Source organism: Anopheles nili, chromosome 2, assembly GCF_943737925.1.
Source record: "Anopheles nili chromosome 2, idAnoNiliSN_F5_01, whole genome shotgun sequence".
Classification (NCBI taxonomy): domain Eukaryota; kingdom Metazoa; phylum Arthropoda; class Insecta; order Diptera; family Culicidae; genus Anopheles; species Anopheles nili.
In genome coordinates, this window is record NC_071291.1 from 3971896 (window position 1) to 3990882 (window position 18987).

General features: G+C 46.7%; 3 protein-coding genes across 3 annotated transcripts; 1 reads left to right on the plus strand and 2 right to left on the minus strand.

Moving 5' to 3' along the window:
• Positions 1-994: 994 nt before the first annotated feature.
• LOC128721530 (membrane-associated tyrosine- and threonine-specific cdc2-inhibitory kinase) lies at positions 995-3136 on the minus strand. Its single transcript, XM_053815291.1, has 3 exons — positions 3071-3136; positions 1440-2989; positions 995-1370 (listed from the first exon to the last, which is right to left on the minus strand). The coding sequence occupies exons 1-3, from the start codon at positions 3134-3136 to the stop codon at positions 995-997; spliced, it is 1992 nt and encodes a 663-aa protein (XP_053671266.1).
• A 1167-nt stretch (positions 3137-4303) lies between these two features.
• On the plus strand, positions 4304-9802 carry LOC128721535 (uncharacterized). Its single transcript, XM_053815297.1, has 3 exons — positions 4304-7474; positions 7559-7783; positions 7865-9802. The coding sequence occupies exons 1-3, from the start codon at positions 4304-4306 to the stop codon at positions 9800-9802; spliced, it is 5334 nt and encodes a 1777-aa protein (XP_053671272.1).
• Positions 9803-10112: 310 nt separating this feature from the next.
• On the minus strand, positions 10113-11602 carry LOC128720557 (suppressor of fused homolog). The gene is made up of 2 exons (XM_053814232.1): positions 11460-11602; positions 10113-11384 (listed from the first exon to the last, which is right to left on the minus strand). The coding sequence occupies exons 1-2, from the start codon at positions 11600-11602 to the stop codon at positions 10124-10126; spliced, it is 1404 nt and encodes a 467-aa protein (XP_053670207.1). The 3' UTR covers positions 10113-10123.
• Between the last annotated feature and the right edge of the window lie 7385 nt (positions 11603-18987).

The window sequence follows — 18987 nt, forward strand, 5'->3', positions numbered from 1 at the left end:
TTTCACTATTTTTATCAAAACCGCGTAGGAACGGCAAAAAAGATCCTCTTTCGAAAAGGATCCCTAGTAGTTTTGACTACCGTACTACTATTGCTTTGGGTTACGATGACAAAATATTACTTCAAAAGCTGATTAGTTTCGTGCGCCTTCGCGTGTACCATTCACACTGTGCACCTTGCCTAGCTCTATCTATTCAGTTGATTATACCAGATGAATAGTTATAGTTCAATCACGATACGTTCTACGAGACGCTTGTACAACCGTTTTTGTTGTACCTAAAAACGATAAAACATTTGAGTTCTCCAGTCTCGTCATGTACTGTCTGTTCAATTCATCTCTGTATGTAAAGAAAAACGGATGTGATTACATTAAGAAGAACTCCTTATTAGGAAGCAGTGTTGCTGTTGTACCACTGAATGTAAGATATCCTTCTCATAAGAGTACGTTACAAAATATATGTTTTCTGTATTTTGTGCAAAAGAAGCGGCAAGCGGAATGTGCACTAAAGGGAGACATAAATATACATTTTGCGCAGATTATCACATTGTGTTTAAGCACAGTATCGCTCCCTCATGTTTTACTATTTTTTCAATAATGCACTCTTAATGTGCTATGTTGTTGTATAATTCCAGCATCCTTCTGTCTTTCGATTGCGCATTAATATATTCTTTTTTAATCAGAGAGCTCATATTTTTTACTATTTTTTGGTGATCGTACCGACGGTCACTGTGTACTGAGATCTGTACTTGATTAGATTAGGTAAACTTATTGAATGCAGTTCCTTTTACTGCAACATATAAAAATCGCAAAAACGATCAAGTTAATAAGGCCATGTATAGTACCTCCTGTTCATCGATTGCATATCTTCTACGCTGTTTTATATCTTGCTTTCATCACCAGATTTAAGGGCACTATCGAAACAAGGGTCGCATGGCAGACAATAGCCATCCATTCCTAGTCGAATGTCGTTGTGCGGCCTATGAACGGCGGAGCATTATTCGGATTCATCTTCCACATTGAAGCGTAGCTTTTTCTTGATCATACACGTAGAAATCCCAATGGACACTGGGGAGTCACAGCCGGACGACGAGGTCATAGCGGAGGTGCCGCTATGCATCGATTTGTTTAAGGAACAATTTGGTGTGCTAGTGATGGACTGGTCACAGTTGGCGGATAGCGTCGGCAGAACTGCATATGCTTCCTCTCCGCCTACGGTAGCTTCCAGATCGTGCGAGGACGAGTTCAGTGGGTGGATATCGTTATCACTGTCGTTAGAACGCACCACGGGTGAGCTAGTGTTGGTTGTGGCAACATTTCGTCTTCTACTTGTGTCGTTCCCTAAAGATAGATCGTTAGTATCTTCCTCGAACCTGGAAATAGAAAAAGCACGGTGAGTGAAACATGCATTCTGCAAACGATTGCGGTAATCCGAAACATACCATAAATGACGGAAGGGCGAACATAAAATACGGCTTGAATGCCGTGAGCCGGCATTATTGCTTCGCTGGAGCTGATGGTAATGCAAATGGTGCTGATGATCATGATTGAGGGGAGTTGAATTGACGATCCGTATCGTCGGTGTGCGGATCGGAGGCATCCAGTTGTTGAACGTCGGAGTAATCTGTAGGCTATCCTTGTACATGCCCATCCGTGGTGACTCTCCCGCGGACGTACAATCGGGATCGGTTTCTTCACCAAAGTTCGTGCACCCGCTACTATCCAACGCGACTCCTAGGTCGTCATCATCGTTTGCTCCCAAATCGGAAGATTGATCTTGGAATGAACGAGACGTGCCCAAAGTGACCCCGCTCCGTGAGCAGCAGCCGGCGGATATAAGGCTCGATTTCCGGTAACCGTTCGTTGGCTTCCGTCGAAGGAACCTTTGCGAACCGTTACGGGAGTCGTTCGATGCAGATGGCTTCCGGTGCTGCATTCGAAAGCATGCCACCAACCACATGACCACCCGCACACAAAAATTCGTCAGACTGGACACCTTTCGATACACGTATGTTTTGGCTTTTAGTACAATGCGCCGGCGGCACCGAACTTCTCGATGCTTCCGGATGATTGGATGCTGCAGCAACTTATCAACAGTGGGCCTTTCGGTTGGCTTTGGGTTTATCATGCTCTGAATGATTGTCCTCAGCGTCGGTGAAATCTTTCGGGATAGAATCTCCGGCAACGGCTGTGTACTACGCAGCCTTTGCCAAATGTGCCCGTTTGCCGGCAGTTCTAAATTGCATGCCAGCTCGAGCGTCGCTATACCCAGGCTGAAAATATCCGCTGCCTTCGTGTACTGACCCTCCATCAGCTCCGGTGCCATATAGCGCGAATCGCCCTCCATCGCGTACCGTGTGTTCCCCTTGGTCAGATCAAACACAATGCCAAAGTCGGCCAGCTTGCAGGTGCCATCGTCGGTTACAAGTATGTTGTCCAGCTTTATATCCAGATGGATGAGATCGCGATCGTGCAAGCTTTTTAGGGCGAGCAATAAGTCCAACAGGATCGACCATATCTTTTCATCCTGCAATTGCTGGTGCTCGCGAGCGTACACCTCCAGGTTCTCGCGGCACAGCTCCATCTGCATGTACAACCGATCATCTTGCTCCCACGCTTGGTACAACTTCACGCAGTTCTCGTGATCGGAGAATTGCTCGTACCGTCGGACCTCTTCAAAGCAGACCTGTCTACTATGGGAGCTGCGAAAGAATGTTTTCGATTTCTTGACCGCGTACAGTCGTCCGTCGATGCGACTGCGCACCTTGAAGACTTCACCGAACGAACCCTCGCCCACTTTCGTCAGCTGTTCGAAGCATTGCTCGTAGTACGAATCCGGTTTGCGTCGATCGTACAGCGTACTCAACTCGGATCGGCTTTCGTCCAGCCTGAACGATATTACACTGGCCATGGACGCGTTAATACTTCGATTACAAGGCGGCAGCAGTTTTGGGGGCCGTCGCATATGAGGAGCGTCATTTTTTCCCCGGGGCTACGTTGAAGAATAAATGAAAAAAAAACAACAAAAGATATTAGATGCACTGCTTCACGTGGCTTCTAACGATGGTATTACCTGTTTGAACGAAAAAGAAAGCGCATCCTCGTCAAACATCTCTGGTAATGGTATCGGAGACCTCATGGTTGACGATTCTTGTCCACCTAAACACAGTTCACTTTGATTGCGAGCGGTCCCGTTTCCCAATCCAATCCTAATTAATTGCTCACATTAAACTATGTGTCACCGCGTTCCACAATCAAACTTTTTCACAGTAAGCACTGGCCAGCGTTCACACTGATCCGTCCACTAGTTCATTCAGCATTTTGGTTCTATTGCAAAATAATATCGTGGCCTTTGCAACACTAATTACAAAGCTATTTCTGCTGAGATTGCGCAAACCGCATCCTCTGCGCGAAGCACTTTCTCTACTGTTGTGAGGTTAGGTTAATCATGGTCACTTCTACACTTTGTCGTTCACCATTCCGTCTCCTTATCGATGTCCAACAATCAACAATGACACAACAAGGAGTCGCATCCGAAACGATGCATCCTTACAATGCAAATGTAGCTCCTGTGCGCATATAAAAAGGACGAACGCAAATCTGCTTTGTTTTTAAAACACTGATTTGAAGGAATCTGCCGTTACCCGTTTTCAAATGTCGGTTAACATCTGTCATAACGCTGTGGCTCAATTCGTTAAGCTGTAAGCGACCCTGTACCATTGTCAATTTCTTGTAATTCAGGTTTTATTTTAATCGATATTTTCCAAAAAGATGCAAAAATAAATGAAAACTTTAAATATATAACAAAAGTGAAAATCTAAACAATTAAACTTTGATGCCAAGGAGTCTATAATCTTCGCAAGAGTCCGTGGCGCAGGGTCGGTGCTAGGGCTAAACGCAGCTGTCATACGCAGCATATGCTGCGTTGATTTGAATTGTGTGCGGTGGCAACAAGGTGAGTGAAGAGGAAAGAAGGACGCATTAGATTTTAACTGACAAAAGCAATTTGCAACGTTTTCCCAGTTTCAATTGAAAATTTTACATCAAAACCAGGAAAATGTCTAATCGTCAAGAATACATTGTACAAGTGCTATTTTACAAGAATTAAAATCTCTGGGGTGTGTGCATAACAATAACAATTTCTTGTGGATCTCGTAGCAGGGTAAGAAATAGGCGCGCTTTTGCTTCTATAACTATTTGTTTTCAGACTACCATAATGGCGCTTGCAATAAACTATTTTAAGGTGTGTGTCAATTGTCGATTTCACTCTCAAGCGACCTGTGATTGTGATGCACATGTAGGCAGGATGAGCTGTTCAAAGGATTTCAAGGATGAGATTCTAAAAGTGCGCAGAGAGGTGCAGCTGTCCTGTGATTCAAAGCTGTTGCTGCGACGATTAAAAGAAACGCACCGTTGCCTGAATGAGACCACAACGGATTCAAATTACAAGCTATACGTGGCCCATTTGGTGAAGGAACTGGTGGATTGGATCACGATGAAGCAGGACCGTGACTTCGCAACGGTTGAAGGGCAGGCTTGTTTCGATATGCTAGAGAACTTTGTAAGCATCTGCCATCAGGCGCAGGCATCGATACGAAGCTTCATAGTATCACGGTTGTACAATGGAATCGTAACGCTGAATGAAAAGAGCGACAGCAATCGAACGAAACTTCGCGTATGTCAGCTAATGTGCGGCTTTACCATCGAAGATGAACAGGCCGATTTGTTTGGACGGATAAAGCGAGTCGTCCTGAAAATGGTCAAGGCATCAAACGATGTTGCGGAAGATAGCGCCGATTTAGTGATAAACATGCAACGTAAGCTGCTTGAGCATGCGTCCATCAGTAGTCGAAACTCGGACGGGATTCGTCAGGCAGCGCTAACCCTTTTTCGAGAAGTATTTGACGGTAATATAGCTATCCTGTATCGATCATTCACCGTGAATCGCACAAAAGCTCGCTTGCTCTACGATACGATAATGCACACGATGGTGACAATTGTGAAGCCTGACGAGAAGGAACTTATCAGCTTGCTGCATGAGAGCGTCGGGTACGTCGAGACCATTCTCGCTTACTCCAGTGAACACGCGGAGTACCAACGGTTTGCGGATTTTTTTAAAATCTACAAAGGCATTTCCAGCGAACCTTATGCCAGCTGCTATCTTATGGTGCAGGGTATGCTACAGCTCATCAAAACAGACCGCCCGCCCGCTTTATTGATAGAATCCATCGCAGATCGAATTCGAACCGTTCACGCCGGTTTTCCATCCCACGCATTGGTAGTAAAAGTAGCAATTTTTCTCACTTGTCAAGGCAATCTGTACTTCTACAGCCTACCTCAGGAGGTGATGTTGGGTGTGTCACGGCAGTCAATCGATTTCTTCGAAGCTTTAATGTTGTTTGTACGCCACTGCCCAGCCGAAACCGTCCCAGAACTATGCCGAAAGTGCACGAGTTCGCGACGTCACCTGGCCGACAAGCTCCTGAGTGTGCTGATGAATTTGAGCATCTCACAGGCAAGGAATGTGGCCGAACACCGATCGAGTATGGACGATCCCCTACAAAAGCTTTCGTTCTCCGTTAGCAAGGGATGTGAGCTGATCAAGCGCAAGCTTGCTCTGCTGGAGGAACTTGGCTGCGAGCGAAAGCAATCACTGCTCGAATGCTCGATGCGGTACGGTATCTCATGGGTCAAGTACATAGTGACCATTTTGCGTGATCAGCCACGAGACTCGGAAAGTGTGAGTGAAATCGTCGAAATTCTAAAGGTACTGGTTACCGTGCAAAATCGCTATCGGTTCGAGTTCCTGTCCGATTTGTACATCGTGCGATTACTGGAGAATACCTACATTGAAAGATCCACCAGCGTTGAAGGTTCCGACCTATCCAGTAGGCCATGCTGGGCAAATTTAAGCGTGCTTCAGTTGAAACTGTTGCTTACCATTCGGGAACAGTCTTCCGTGATCCCGAGTGAAGAACAGAGCTCTTCGATTAGCTCGATCGTACGAGCGATCATGTGCTGCCAAATGAACACTTCCGAAGATGATCCAATACGATCACTGACGATTGTACAGCTGTACGATCATCCTTCCTTCGATCGGCACGGGTTTGCATTCGATTGCGCGCCCAGCCGAGATGAGAAATTTGTGATTCTCGCGGAGGAGATGAACTTGGTGGCAAAATATAAAACGCCAACGTCACTCCCCATGTGGGAGTACTTCCTCGAGCTGACCAAGTTGGGTAGTGTACGGATGAACTGCTTGACATTCGGAATGGCTTTACACGGCTTCAACGAACAAGAAGTCACCAAATTACCCCAGTCGCTACTAGACGAGGTATGTGCTGCCTTGGAAGAGTATAAGCCAACAAATGTGTTGGAACGGATCAAGCGTTCGGCATCGCTTGCGATGGCCAGCTACCAGACCTACAGCTCTTTCAGTAGGGCATCGCTGAAGCGAATGCGCGACGTTCCGTTCAAGGTTGAGCACTTTCGCAACGATCAAATCGAGCAGATGCTACAGGAGAATCAACTCGACCGTGAAACGGAACAGTATGAGCGCATGGAGGCGATCCGACGACATTATGCGGACATGCTGGACGAACTGACGAAGGATGGCTTCCGCTCGCTATGGGTGTTGCCCTCAATCGTGCAGATTTCGAGCATACTGGACAACACGGCACGATTGTATCAGTTGAACTATCATCCGCATCGGGCTGTAGAGTTGCAGCTCCTGAATCTCTTGCTCGTTAGCCAGCGACGAGACAAACGTCCACTAGATCAGTGCGCAGCGTTGGCATTCCTGCTTGAGCAGCACCGATTGACAGCGGTGCTGATGAAGCAGCATTTCTCTACAAGCAGTACCCAGAAAAGGCCACCGCATGCCGGTGGAACTCTCGAATCGTTACATGACCTGGCCAAGCGTGCCACGGACTTACTGCATACGTACGGTGGTGCCAACTACCGCGACGATGTGCTGGATAATCGAAAGTTTCAGTTTCTGAATCTATACCTCGGTCTTGCAGTGTATGAAGCCTCCGAGAGTGGGCTTACGCAAGCGCTAAACCTTATACAGCAAGCTCGCGGAAATCTGGCTACATGCCCGATCGACGAAACCATCGGCCAGCTGATCCGTGGTCGTATGGCACAGATCATATTTCGGCTGGTGATTGAATACGGACTATGTTGGCCCGATGCTGTGCCGCCGATTACCTTCCTAAAGCTAATGCTGGCTAAGTTTAACGAACTGCAACAATTAACCTCGGAACATACATTCTCGATGTCGCTGGCCACAGTAGAGATGACGATTCAGGTGCTGCAGTATCAACTCATGCGTTACGACATTGGGTCGCAGTTCGAGCCACAAGTGGAACAACTGCTGAAGTTCGTCTTCCGCAGAGGGTTAGGTTTGCGCGTGATGCAACTTCTTCTGCTGTACGGGCAGATGTGTGCCGACATGGAAAAACTGGACCGCTGTGAGGTACTATCGCAGTACAATTTCTGCTTTTTCACTCTTGAGTTAGAATGCTCAAAATCCGCGTCTTGTTTCGTATATTTCTTACAGTGTACCCTTCGGTATCTGGATCGTTTGTTGATGCTGTCTCCGAATCCGCTGGATCACGGCAAGGAAAACAGGCAAATTACGGATGATGCGTTACAGAAGAACAAGCATAAGACGGTACCAATCGCTCCCGTTAAAAGTTTACCGTCAGCGGGAGTTCACGGTGGCATGGAAAATCTGGTCGATGATGAGCGAAAAGCGGTATCAAAAGCGAATGATCATTTTGCAGTAAGTAAAGATGCCGAAATTGGTGTTTTGAATACATTTTTATATGTGACTATTTCTATTTTGGTGGCATTTTAATCATAGGTGTCTAATATTGACCGGCCCGCTGCTGTGTTGCATGAAGATTCGGTGAAGGCCGCTATGGAGCAGTATCTGATGTTCCGGCATGCTGTTGGTTGCGGTTGTCGTTATTGCCGCTATCCGCAGTACAAATCGATGGCATTCCAAACAGCAGCGTTCGCAGTACGGTTTTATGCCCTCCAGCAACAGAAACCGTCGGCGTTGATCGAACATCACTACCAATTGATTGTCGAGCACTGGCGATCGCAAATGCATCCCATTTTGGAGCGTTTTGCCACTACCTCCACAATGGATGTTCCTCTTTGGTGCGGTCCCGGGTATCGAAGAGATCTGCTGATGATTGTGATACGCATACTTCTGCAACGTGGGCAATACTTGGTCAAGCAGAAGCATTTCGCCGCGGCTCTAAAGGTTTACCAGGGAGCAGCGGAACTCACCAAATGTAAAACGGTCGACATATTTTGCGTCGATTTGGCGCTAGTCGAAGACGTCCATTTTAATATGACGTCGGTAAGGATGTTGCTGGACCAAGCGAGCAGAGGCTACCTGTTGCGTCACAAGCGCAGTCGATCGGAGATCAATTCGCGTTTCAATGAATTCCTTGCCAATCGGAAAGTTTCCACGCCTCCACCGTCTTCCGGGATGAACGATATGGCTTCACTAAGTACGGGCATGAATAAACTGAACTTGAAAACTCCAAAGGTGGATGGGTCATCTGCGCACGCGAGCCGCATCCGTGTACCGCCTAAAACGGTCGGTCGGTCGTATGAATTACTGCACCAGGCAGCATCTCGTCGTTATCAAATGAAGGCCACCAGCGCAGAAATGGCCGTATCCGACCTAACCGTCACAAACCGCCCGCAATTTGCTTCGGCCCGTAAACCGAAAACAGTGAACATTTTTATCGATTCGCCTCCAGAACAATCGAAAAAATTGCCTGTGGCTCCAGCAACGGTTGGCAAACGTATTCAACCTACATTCTCGTCATCAGAGACCAGCGTGAATCCAAAGACTAGAAAACCGGATAACGGCGTGGTAGATTTAAGGGAAGCTTATACCAGTGGCGAGTTTAAAAACGCTTCATTAGAGTTGGCTAACTCGACCAAAGTAAAATCACGTAGACGTCAGGAGAAGGATGCGCACACTCACCAGGAATCAGATAAGGAAAGCGGTGCCAATACGTATGCTGCGGAATTGATTAAGCATAAGTCGCCCTACCAAAAGGCAAATACTCAGGAAATCCATATCGGGAAAGATGGCCGTAAAGTGCGCCGTCTTATGGTGGACGATTTTCCCAGTCTTGGCGAACCTAAGGCCAGTGACACGCAAGCGTCCGTCAAGACACCTCAGCCACAGAAACGAAAAATCATCCCCACAACGTCTGCGGTTGGTTGCGCCAGTCCGGCATTGGATAGATCTTTCCGGGATGCGCTCGTGCTGGGTGAACCGGAACACAAAACCGACACCAGCTTGATCGTATTGGACGACTCCGAAAGCAACGAGCAGCAGTCGGAAGAAGCGATAGAGACGAGTTTTGAGAACAGCCATGCCGTGTCGGTAGATAAGAAGCTCGGTCTGTCGTTAAAGTCCTACTCGGAAAGGAAGCGTCTCCTTGGCAGCGGAACCCTGTCGTCATCCGCTGCAAGAAAGGGAATAGCGAAGCGCATGTCTCCCTTTGTGGTATCGAAAACAAAACTATGTTTTGACGAACCCAGCCCTGAGCAAAAAAGCGTGGATACGTCGGAAAGAAGTGTGTCCAATTTGGCCAAGAAAATACCCAGTAAATCCAGTCTCTCACTCACAAAACAAAATACTAGGCGAAAGACAAAGAAAAGTGTTGAAAGTCCAAAGGAGAGCAACGCAATTTTGCCATTGGAAACGATGGAAACACATGTGGATAATATTGCTACCCGAACAAGGCTACGTAGGAAGCGTTTGTAAGACTGATGGAAAACGCAGTTATATTTGTTGAATTTATTTTTTTATAGGAAAAATATGTCTGAAGCACATGATGAACTGATTATCGAAATAATATCTTATATTAATTTAAACCGACACACGTTTACTCTAAAATGACATTTGTCAATTCGGTCGAATGAAATGAGAATAAAACTGTCGAAATTGATCATAAGAATGATGTCGCAAGTGTATGCACGCGCAATGGAAGGCATTTGTAATTACTTATCTAATAGCGCGCGTCACACACCCGATTCCGAGTAGACGGTGATACTAAGGCACGTGAGGCAATTGGAAGGATTCGGCTCACGCCAATATGGGTCCTTGCTGGTTTAGTAGCTCCGGTGGCGGATTGTCGATGATAAACTTGAGGTTGTGCTCGGGCCACTCGTACCGGAGGGGTATCGCGAGACTGTCCGCACTTCGTGTCCCCAGTTCGGTGAAGCTGTCCACCATACGCGGTACCAGTCGGTTCGGGATGAGAATCTGCACCCAGCTGCCCAATACCGCGTACGGCGTCTGGCGGTTTACGATTGACCCAGTGACTGATTCGGCCACGAACGTGACGGCCATATGCTGCGCCTTGAAAGTAAAGTGACGTCCATGTCGAATCCGGTCTCGCACAGCGAGCATAAGAAATTTGGCCGCATACGGTGCCAATGTCAGCTCGATGCCCGTAAGGGGGAAGACACGCGACGGTATGTTAGGATTATCGAACGGGTTGACCATGTCCGAGGACCCTGAACCCGTAGAGAGCTCGAGGGCCGGTTCGGAAGGTTCCTGCTTCACCGCAATATTGCAGGAAGAGATGGAGCGAGTGAGATCTTCCTCCGGATCGAGCACCTCCCGTTTGACTTCCGCCGCGAGTGCTCCCTTGGCAAGCTCCTTGAAGGTGAAATCGGCATTTACGCCAGCCAAGTCCGAGCCTTCCTTCTCCAGGTCCAGTTCGAGCTGGCGAAGTGTTTCCGGGAATTGCTCGAAAACGCTGCCCGATCGAGACATGTCCGTGAGCAACCACGGCCCTCCAGTGGCCGGGTCCTTACGCAGCAGATTAAGCACACCTTTGCCGTTCCAGCGCGATGCTTGTTCGAGTTCCTCTCCCGTTACTCCAACGATCTGTAAGAAATCGACCCATCCGAATGGGGTCTCCGTACGCGGCAGCTGCGGATCGTCCGCTATCAACATGTGCTGAATGGCGGTGCTGGGACTCGCGGGATTCTTGCTGCTGTCCAGCGATCGCCGCCAAGGAATGTTATCACCCGAGCAGAGCCGGTTCCCAGACTGGAAGACGTACTTCGCCAACGATTGTAACAAATTTGCCGGCCACGTTGGAGGACGCTCGTTCGCGGGTGCCTCGGGGGATTTCACCAACCGGAACGTTAGCTCGAACCCCATGCCGGATCGTGGTTCCAGTCCGCCGGATGTGTCCGCTAGGTGTACACGACCATCCCCGTGTAAGTCGGATAATCCGAAGCTCACGTAGTGCCAGTGTGGCGGGATGTTTTGCTCCGGATCGCCCGGATTGTAATACATGCTAATATAATCGAGCGGATCCTGACCCCCGAGCCTACAGAAAGAGATTTTTCAGAACCCTTGCTGAGTAATAGTGGCAGGATAGCGCCTCGCTATGTGTTTCACTTACCAGTATTTGAGAACGGTCGTCACCTGCAAGGGATTTGTTTGGTCGGGATATATTTTTAGACATTGTTCGATGAGTTTCTGCAATCCCCGCGGTAGAACTCGTCGTTTGAGGTTGGCATCTACCTCCGAGGCGTTTGTTGCCATGGCACCGGACAATGTTTCTTAACTACTTTCGAGCTAATTCCCATTCAAATCATGGAAATCATTTACTAGTTTTTCTTTTATCCTTTGATAGCTTTATGAGAAGAGTTCTGCGTCTTTCGGTTTCTTTCTTCAATATTCAACCGAATTGTTATGGCACTATTATTGTAGCAACATTCGGTCTGAATCTGATAAAACGAATTAAGACCAATAGATCTATAAACGCTGCTATCGTATTCCAATTTAATGTTTTTGTTTTTAACTTTGTGTACCTAACCAACAATTTCGATTAAAAAATGGCTTTAGTTTTGTAAACAATATACAGTGATTTGTTTTGAAGATTCCGGAGGCTTGACTTTTCTACCCCTTTGTTATTGAAGAAAAATATTGAGGTTTATAATATGCAGTATAAAAGCTCACATTACATTGAAAACTACCATTTAAGACGACCGTAACAGTATAATTTAGTTGTTCATTATTATATTTTTAATAAAATCCTCTCGATTGACAAATTAATTAATATATTCTTTTGCCTTTGATTATCGCTTGTTAGTACTGTGGAATATTTACTTTCGCTACTCGCCGCTGGTGTCGTTGCTAATGTGCTTGTAAGAAAATTTCAACATGACAGTTTTTTAAATTTCATTTTAAATATTTTAAATGGGGAATAATTTTTTACGGTGAAATGTAAAAAAACTAGCAAGAAAAACTATTTTTCTACTCTGCAATAGTGTTTCTAGCTATTGATAAGTAAAATATAATTTGTTTGTGAGCACAATCGTTCAAAGTTGCAAAATTTAAAAATGTAGAGTAAAAAATTTAATACTTTTTACTACAATTTCACGCAAAGACACGTGCTTCGGTAAGTTATAATCAAATTGAAAATGAAAAACATCTTTCATTAAGCAAGCGTAATGCTGAGAAAAATGTCAGCATCAATACACTAATAATGTATCCGACACCAATGCTTAAAATCCGATGAACCAGAAAACAAACACATTAATTAAAAAACTCAGTGAAATATCGAATACTGAATGGTGGTTATAACTGAACGATGTAATTAACAAAAGTTTCCCTATGCCCCTCTTGCATAGGACACGTTTGAGACCAAAAGGACAAGCTCCTGCTACATCAAAAATGGGGGAATTAGTCGAAGAACTTTTTCCGTCACTCCTACCCACGATTGGCTCAACATATTTGTTAAAATGGACCGGTAAAGAACATAGTTTAAATGAGATTTAGAAGAATATAGTACTGAGGAAACAACAGAAGAGAGAGCAAGGAAACAAGAGACAGAGATAGGGATAGAGAGTGAGAGAGTGAAGGAAAGAATTCCAAAGAAAATCATTCCACCGTTGGGATGGAAGCAAACGCAAAACAAAATCACGACCCATTGCGCCGGGTCGGCCCGCGTTTACGGGTTTTTATGTGCATTATTTGTCTGGTCGGCGATAAACTCCCCACCAAGGGAAGAGCATCGAGCTGCCGTGTGCCACGAACGTAGCAGCAGGTTGGACTACAGCATCCTAGCAGGCTGCTGTGGAACAAGGATCAAAGCGATCAAATTGGCCCACGGTAAACGGAAGTGCTACCCGGTGGCTTTACTTGGGACGATAAACACCAACGAGAGGATCCTTCTGTTACAGTGCGTTGCGAAAAAAAAACACGCGCTGCTAGCGTTGCAAAGGAGGAACCTTCAATCGAAATACTAATCCAAGCAGGCCTGCGCAGATTTTCAATCCGTCAGGAACGGCACAATCCCAGCGAGAGCTTTACCACAAAATCCGTCACGCACTGTCGCGACCCATCCGTGGCCATCGACGACGGTTGGCGCATTAAACGCTCAAGGTGGTGGTACATCAGGCAGTGGGAAAACGAAACACCGACGGACAACAAAAAAAAGATGGCGCAGATCAAAGATGAAAGGCATTCCGGAGGCATTCGAGTCGGGAAATCTATTAACGATTCGACCGAAGCGCACCCTCATCGTGCTCGCCCACCTCACCTTCTGGTGCGAGTCCTTTCGATTGTGTTGTGAGCGGGAAGCGGAAACCGCGCCGCCCATCAACCGTTGCAAAATGGCCATTTAGGCGCTCCGTTCCGTTCGCCCCCTTTTTTTCTCGAACTGCGCCGCTTGTAAGTGTTCCCAAGCCGAGCGTGGTGGTGGGATGGATTTATCGTTATGAGATTTTCCGCGCACGGGTGGGTGGATGAAATTCCGGCACGGAAGCGCAGCGTTGTGGCAAAATGGTCGGCCAAAGCTGCGACCGGGAGGTGAGCAGAATCGCGAGAGCAGTGAACCCTCGGTCCATCAACGTGGACCGAGTTTACGAGGAACCGGGAAATACTTTCACTTGTTTGCCGCTCCCTCTCTAATGATCTCGGGCCCGAGGCCGCGTTTCGTCCTGGTTGCGGTGGCGTCGTCCTTGCGGTGGATCGCAACACAAAGGATGGTTATAAAATCGCCCTTTTTTTTGGGGGCGGTATTTTTTTAAGATGAAAACTTTTGAAAACGCGCAGGACGCTCGTATAGTTTGTGAGATAATTTATAACAAATTGAAATTGTTTATCAAATTCGAGCGTTGGCTCATAAATCCATAAAACAGAAGCGTCCTTCGATGCTGGCGTGCCTAGCCCGGGGACAGGACATTTCGGGGCCAAGTTTCGCACCAAGGACCAAGCTCCGTTATTTAATCTAATCGCGACTCGACCAGGAACGGATTTCCGCATTCCGATGGCATCTTATTTAGTGAGCTGTTTATTGGACAAATTCGATATCGAACGCCGGGGCAACGCAGGGTTTAAACGGATCCCGTCGGAGGATCCAACCGTCTCTCGGGTGATTTATGTGAACTAATAATGAATAAACATTGGAACAATTCCGTCCTACAGACATGGTCAGACGACATGGCCGAATTCAGCTGCCTAGCATCTTAGTAACGAAATCGACATGCAAAAATAAAGCAATAATCGAGCAATCTGTTCCCGGGCGAAAGGCACGTGGTCGAGACGTTTGACTTGTATCGGTCTTTCGAAACCCGGAAGTGGCGTACAATTAGCACTTGACGGATAAGCAGGGAGCCAATTTAGTGTGGTAAGGAAAGGACAAGGAACGGGCGATCCGAACAAACAAGCTGAAGATTTATGTCCTGTTTTCTCTCCAGGATTTCGTGAGGCTCCAGCGGTTGATATCGGTAATACAGCGTGGTGGTGGCGTTTCGTTTGCTTCGTGATCTGAATCCCACGTGGTGCTAATGATTATGTGCGTGGCCTGAAATCGAGAAACAAGTGTCATTCCTTGATAAAAGCCCTCCCTAGAGGTGCGCCAATATATGCACTACGGATGGTATAAAACGCAAAAGAAACATTCGATTGTTTAATGCGATGTTACACTTGCATTTGACTTTTTTGTTCTTTATTCTCACCCATATATTTACATTCCTTTTATTTCAAGGATAAGTGTGATCCTTCGTAACAAATTACAATGCTTTTCTCAGCACACGAATCCAAAACATTACTGCCCCTTCAATTGCACCCTGGTGCGGCAAAACGGACGATAATTTCCAGCGGAAGGTATTTAGGCATGTAAATTTAATCTAAATCTATTTAATGATCATCATGATGATGACAATATTTGCTTCCCTGTTCGCGTGAGCGGCGTGTGCCACCGACCCGGCACTCTCAAAAGCCCGCTCAGGCGTCAATCCGCGAGGACGAATTTAATATAAAAAAGGACACACCGAAGCAAAGGACCGAAGGGAGAGATCCGGATGACGAGGAACGAAAACTCGCGGAACAGACGACAAAGACTACGGGCGCAGCTCGACGCCAGAATGTGAGGTTAGGGTTCGTGAAGGGTTTTTTTTGTGTCCCTTTGGCGTGGCACTGTCGCCGAGGATAAAACGCGGAAAAATTCCACAATTTTTATCCTTGGTCCAGGACCTTTGCCGAAGAAAACTCCACCCTTGATGCGTCTCTTTGCGTGTGTATTTAAATTTGATTCGGTTCGTTTGGGAAAGAGCACGGCTGCGAAAACCTGTCGTTTAGCCACCGACCAACTGCTTCTAGCGACCAGCTGAAACATCCTCCCCGTTAAACCAATTCCCTTTTTACTTCGTGCAAGTCATGCCGACCGGAAAAGGACCGGAACACGTGTTCCAGGGGTGTCCGATCGGGTACCGGCGCTGGGCAATAAATTTCCCATTAAACACCCGCCTTGGGACGGGGAAATGGCTCGTAACACCCTCATCCGATGTTTTCCGGCCAAGCCACCTGACTTTTCGCTCTCCGCTTTCTCGGCGTAACACGTCGTCATGGTCGTTCTGCGTAAGCGTGCCGGCGCTTATCGCGCACGAGGAAGGACGCCACGTGGCTCATGGGAACACTCCAGACGCGGTGGTCTTTTGATGTTGCCACTGTCCTAACGATCTGTTTGCACGAGTAACGCCTTCGCGCGGGCATCACATTCACGGGGATCGAGATCGAAGGCGCTTCGAAGGCAAGTGCACATGCTGTTGTTTTTAATTATGTCACAAATCCGGTACGATATAAGTGGCTGCATGTCGGTGAGCTGGTGGGAAAACTCAAATTTGCTACTATGAACTGCGCTTGGTCGAAATTGAAGCACTTGAAATATTTAATTACATTCTGTTGAGCCACTGTGTTTCTTTGTGACATGGCACGGCCTTGTAAGTATTTGAATAAAGAAAGAAAAAGAGCGATTGATGACACTTTGCATTGCTATTTTACAGATATTTATACAATCTACTTTACAAGTGAACATTTATGAGCACATTCAGTATCATACCTAAACAAACTGCCTACCTAATTTATTCACTAACGCAGCAAGGGGCGTAATGGCATAAAATGGCTAATGAAATCTTACGATTCGGTGCGCTAAATTCGTCCCAATCGATCACAGACCCGTGTCAATGCACGTCCGACAGTGAGCAGAATATTCAAAATTGATTCCCCACCGGATCCTTGCGGAACGGAAAAGAAATCGCCTTCGCAAGATTGGGTCATCCGGCTGACTTGCCCCGCAATGTCAGGTTCTGGGCTAATAGTCGTGTTTTATTAGCGCAAAGCGAACAAAATCAACGTCACATCCGCGTGAGGGTGCGCAAAGGACCGTTTAACGGTTCCGGTGTCCTGGTCGCGCACCAAGCGCCCTAACCTGACGTCGGATCGTTTGCGATTTACGGCCTATTACGGCAAATTAGTCGTATCATCATTATTGGATTTGCTACAATCGGTTGACAAAATATTTTAATAACGCACATTCCAACCGCACCCACCCTACGGCCCTCTTCCCTTGGTAGGGATTTTCCCCTTGCGGTGGTTCGGTTCGTTTTCGAGCTGCGAAACGTAAGAACCCTCGGAAACGGAAGAAAACATTTGCTATCACACCGTGGCCTGCTTGCAGAAACGTGTCCTAGCGAACGTCCCTTTGGTTCCCTTTGTTCGGGTCGCGTTCACGAAGGGGGAAAAAAGGGAAAAGGTTTTCCGCTTTTCGGCTCCGCCAGGGTAAGAATGCGACGGGAACTGGTAGCAGAATGATCGCGATACCGGCGTGTGGCGAGGCGAACAATCACGTACAGATATATAGCTGGTACGGGTGGATTATGCACCGGGCAATTTATATTGAGATTATTAGTTTCGAGTGGCATCGGCAGCGATGACATTCAAAGGCGAATCATCAATTTCAAAGCCATAATTGCACACCAGGAGCCGAACATAACGCAATATGTTGACGATACGCTTCACTACGTTGCTGTAAAACCGGCGAAAGTGACATCGCAGGGAGAAATCAAAATGTATGGCATGCTATGACCTCGTTGAATGACATTTGACCGCATGTTTTTTAAATGAGTATTTATATTAACTTTGTTTTGTTTATGTTCAAGTTATTTGCTCGTAAAGTCTCACTTTAATGGAAGCAATCTTCAGATCCGTTAATTTTAACCTACATTTTACACTAATCTAATCGCATCTTTTCAGCCTTGAGTTATGACCAGCGAGCACTGCTCACGTGGCCACAGTGATGAAGAACAAAGTGTTTAAAATGCAATAATTCCATAAGTCTCGAAAGGTTAAGAAACTCATTCTTTGGCTGCTGAACGTGATAATTGGAGCGCTTCGCTTTCATGATAGTTTATTTCCGTTGAAAGAGAATATTGAACACCAGAATCTCTCACCATCCATATAGAGCAACCGGTGAAAGGACCTCCAGCCGAAACCCCGAAATTTTGCCACAGTTATCATACTCTATTGCAGCTGGATTGCCTTGCAGCAAGCGAGCCACAGGCGTCTGCATCACCTAGAACAGGAAGGACGAAGTTATCTATAAAATTTTAATTAAACTTTCGATATTAATTATGGCAAAATAACAACAACGACAGCCGTCCCGGCGTTCCCATTACGCGAGCGCGTTGGATCATCCCGACGAAACAATGGACGCGGACGCGGGTGATTATTAGCGACGCCACCACCGGAAGGCCATTTCGTCGTGGACCCCGGGCCGATTATCGCCATAACAATAATAATCACCGCTCGCTCTCGGAAGCAAATTTTAATTAATGCGTTAATTAATTACCGGTTTCCGCCGCTCCAAGTGTCCTGGTCACAGGTCCTGGGCCGTGCACGGGGAGCGTAATGTCACCATCAATGGATAATTTATAACTTTCTGCTCGTCCCCGTCCGGGCGCATCCTTGCGCTAATGGGATGGAGTCGTTCGTTCGAGCGACATCATAATAAGCCGTACCGGTGTTCAGGATACGGTAAGGAGTGCCCAGGGAGAGGGAAAGGGAGAGGGGAGCGATTCTGCGAGGATTTTATTATATCATAATGTGCGCGATAATAATGATGCTTTCCGTCGAGCCATGCGCATGGTGAAATCTCTCCCAGAGTAGGATGGAAAAGCGAAAATGGCGCCGTTTTCCGGAAGTGGGTTGGGCTTTTCGCAACATTTGCGAGCGCCACTTTTCGGTGCCATCATTATGCGTCCCATCCTGATGAAGTGCCGTGCATGACCTGTCGCTGTACGTTAATGTTCGCGTCGATCGCCTGCGTCAGTGAGGAGGTTTGTCCTTCCTGGAAAAGGACCTCCACGCCAGACTGTCGATCGTTTATAATACGTTGGTACGTTGGTAAAATTTTACAACGCAAATTTCAAGGACAAAGCACATTCGAGAGGACATCTGCCGCTTGTTAATGAAACACTTTGTAATGCTACAAATTACGTTTTCCAATCGTACATGCGATAGTTTCTCCACGAAACGAAGTGCCCGCGGCTGGGGTAGAACCAGGCAACCAGTATCTAATAATAATTGTACGGAAATAAATTGTGTACAAATTGAACTCAACCGCCAATTAGCGAAGCTAACAA